The 4208-nt window shown below is 20.7% G+C and overlaps 1 protein-coding gene across 1 annotated transcript; it reads left to right on the top strand.

Moving 5' to 3' along the window:
• Positions 1–639: 639 nt before the first annotated feature.
• PGSY75_0416000 (putative RNA-binding protein) lies at positions 640–3195 on the top strand (the record flags this gene model as incomplete). The annotated part of the gene is made up of 7 exons (XM_018784210.1): positions 640–1936; positions 2096–2224; positions 2333–2425; positions 2534–2637; positions 2770–2859; positions 3004–3067; positions 3140–3195. 7 exons carry the CDS (start codon positions 640–642, stop codon positions 3193–3195), a joined length of 1833 nt encoding a protein of 610 aa, XP_018643372.1.
• Between the last annotated feature and the right edge of the window lie 1013 nt (positions 3196–4208).

Raw genomic sequence — 4208 nt, 5'->3', positions numbered from 1 at the left:
ATAAAAATGTATACTCCACCTTATATAAATACAAATTAAATTAAACTGAGGGCAGCATTATACATATTTTTATAGCACACAAATAATAATATGTAGTCTTTATTATATGTGTATATAATAAATGTAAACACTGTAAAAAAAAAAAAAAAAAAAAAAAAAAAAAAAAACATATATTCAAATATTCGTTATATGAACTACATGGTTTCCTAAGCACGCGCAAAAATAAATAAAATATTAAATATATAAAATATAAAATATATATATTATATATATATTATATATATTTTATATGTATATACAATTTTAAACCTTATAAAGAGACGCACAAATTTTCTTTCATATAATATATAATCTATGGTGTTTAAAAAAAAAAAAAAAAAAAAAAATGAGACAACATTAAAACCCATATATCATTAAAACATCAAATGATACATATAACATATATGTATATATATTTGTTTGTTCATATTTGTAATATATCGTAAAAAAAAAAATTATTAAAAGATTGCCTTTAAATAAACACATATATATATATATATATATATATATATATATATGTATGTATATATATAGGCATTACTTTTTTTTTTTTTTTTTTTTTTATGATAACGCTTAAAAAAAAAGTTATAATAAAATAGCATGAATGAAACGAAAGAAGATACTTCCGACAGAGCAGATGAGGTGTCATTAGAAAATCTGTCCTTTGAAAAACTCTCGTTTGAAAAATTATCATCAGAAAAAGATTCATCAGAAAAAGATTCGTCAGAAAAAGATTCGTTAGAAAAAGATTCGCTAGAAAAAGATTCATTAGAAAAAGATTCATTAGAAAAAGATTCATTAGAAAAAGATTCGTTAGAAAAGCCCTCGTCAGAAAAACCCTCGTCAGAAAAACCCTCATCAAAAAAACCTTCATCTGATAAAGAGGAGGACGAAAAAAAAAATGCAGTAAAAAATAAAAACTTAAAAAAAAGTAACAAAAAGATTATCAAAAAGAATAAAAAGAAAGGGAAATTAAAAAAAAATAATACAAAAGAAAATCAAACAGCTACTACAATTTCAAATAATGATCATAATAAGAATAATCATGTTTGTAGTAATAAATCTAATAATCCTATGATTATTCCTTCTCATATCCCACCGCCTCCACCTACATCAAAACCTCCCCCTCCGCCACCTCCAAAAGAAAAAAATCAAATTGAAAAATGGACTTTAAGAAAAAATTCAACCTATAGTATCAGAACAAATATTGATCTACACACAACAACAAACGGAAATTTAATTAGTAATAATAATTTTTCAAATATTTTAATTACAAATCAAAATAATAATCATAATATACAACATATTATAAACAATACAAACAGGAATATACAAAATGATAATATAAATAATATTGCTATTCATTCGACTGGTTCACTTTCAATAGGTAATAATCAAATAGTAGGGAAACCAACCTTAACTCCTAAAACAATAAATAATCAATGGAATATAAATAATAATTATAATAAAAAAGGAGAACATAATATAAATGTGAAGAAATTAAGTTCTGTTGACTTAAAAGTTTCTACAAATTATAATATCAATGCAAATAATAAAAAAAATGATATTATTAATAATAATATGATGTATTATAATATCACAAATAATATTATAGATAAAGACAAATATAAAAATCATATTCAAATACGACATGCATCATATTATCAAAATAGAAATCCTATAAATCTAATTAAAGAACAAGAAGATAAAAACAAAAAAAATACTCTCTTACCAAATAGTAATATTAACCAAATAAATACAGATCCTATATATTATATGAACAAATCATCATATGAATATAATATAAAAGGAAACGTTATATACCCTCCAAAGTTTCCAGCTCTATCGAACATTTCTTCAACTAGGCCATATATGTTGAAAGCCCCCCCCGAACTTGGTATCACCATTTAAAAAAAAAAAAAAAAAAAAAAAAAAAAATAAAAAAAAAAAAAAGAGATGATTATATATATATATATATATGTATATTTATTTATTCGGAATTCTTTCATATTGTATTTTTTTTATTATTTTTTTCATTATTTTTTTTATTTTATTTTTTTAATTTTTTTAGCCTTACCTAAGACATCATCCAAAATTTTAAAAAAAAATGCGGGTGGATTTCCGAGTTATTCAAAGGAGGCACCTCCACCTAATCATTTTTCATCGAGAAAATTATCAGAGCCTAGTAAGAAAAATAAAAGAACACATACATTGCAAATTTATAAATATGTTCCTAATGAAATTCAAAAAAAAATATATATATATATTTATATTTTTATATTTTTCTTTTTAGTTATAAATATGTGCCCAACTAATATGAAATGTCTGCCACCAGTTCCAGGCTCTTTCCATGAAAGCAAAATGGTCCCTATGAAATACCATCCATGTGAGAATTTTTTTTTAAAAAATGGCTATTACATAAATGGAACCACCATATTATATATATATATATATATATATTTATATTTATTTATTTATTTTATTTTTTTAAAAGATGAATCGCATGTGGATAATATGAAATATTCTTATAAAGCCAAAGGAAATAAAATGAATACACCTATGAGTGATAAAAAACCCCATAATATAATAGTTACAAATGTTAGCTAAAAATATATATTTGTATATATATTTATGTGCTCCTACATATTTTGTTATTTATTTCAAATGGTCTTATTATATATATATATATGTATATTATTATACATGTTTTATTTTTTTTAATATTTATAGATACCTAAAGATTTAAGCGCACAAGAAATCATGGAAACTTTTAAATGTGTAGGGAATGTGTTAGGAGCCGACATAATGTTAACAAGCAAGGTAATTTTTTTTTTTTTTTTTTTTTTTTTAATAATTAATAAAAAAAAATATAAACGTATATATAATAATTACATTTATATAATATAGAATATTCTGTTGTCTTATCATTTTTTGTGTTATATTATTTTTATAATTTCTTTGTAGGGTACCCATTCTGGGCGTGCTTGTATTACATTTCCTGATTTTGAATCGGCCTCGCTAGCAGCAAGTAATAAAAAAATATATATATATATATTTTATATTTTTGGATATGATTATGTTTTGATTTTTTTTCATACAGGTCAGTATGACGGGGGAACCTTAAACAATCAAAAAATTAAAGTATTTTTAGAATGACATATTAAAAAGTAAACATGTATACATATGATTATTTAGTAATATATATATATATATATGTATATATTTATTTATATGTGCTAATGTGCTTATTTTATGTGTATGCAGCTTTAAAGAGCCACATATAGAACACTGCTTATTTAAAAAATACATATACATATAATATATGTTTATCACCTTATATAAATATATTATTAATATAATATTTTTATAAACAAATAGATATATATTATTTTTGATGAAAACACAATTTTTTTTTGTAAACACGATGCACATGTTTATGATGAGATCAAAAAAATATATTATCATGACAGATTACACCATAGTAACTCATACATTCATATATATATATATATATATGAATGCGTGAAAATATATGTAGCTATATTATTTTTTTAAATTACATAAATATTGAATGAATGTTTATTTCTTCATATTTATATATGATACATATTAGATGTTTATATTTATGAACGTGTGTGATTGTGTCTTTGAAGATATATAAAACTTATATTTAATTCCATAAGATTTTACATTTTTTTTGATACTACTATATATATATATATATATATATATATATTATGTGATGAGTACTTTTTTTGTTTGTGTGTAGTTAAATGTACATATATATATAACAAAATTGATGATACAAATATATATATATATTGTAATGCCAAATAATATTTAAGTGGTTTTTATATTATTCATTCTTTATTATACTTATAAAAAAAAAAGACAATTATATTTTATTACATATTATGATTAATATAAAAAGAACAAAAAAAAAAAAAAAAAAAAAAAAAAAACACACACACACAAAGGTTTTTTTTTTTTTTTTTTTTTTTCATCATTGCATTATTTTTCATTTTATTTGTTGTTTCATTACGTTCATTATAAATATATAAATATATATATATATTTATTTATTTATATGTTGTAAAAAAGGAATAATTTTTTTTTCTTTTTTTTTTTTTTGTTTATTGTGGTTACAAAATTTTTTATAAGAAAATATA

Source organism: Plasmodium gaboni, chromosome 4 (assembly GCF_001602025.1).
Source record: "Plasmodium gaboni strain SY75 chromosome 4, whole genome shotgun sequence".
In the NCBI taxonomy this organism is placed as follows: domain Eukaryota; phylum Apicomplexa; class Aconoidasida; order Haemosporida; family Plasmodiidae; genus Plasmodium; species Plasmodium gaboni.
This window is presented reverse-complemented; position numbering and strand designations above follow the sequence as displayed.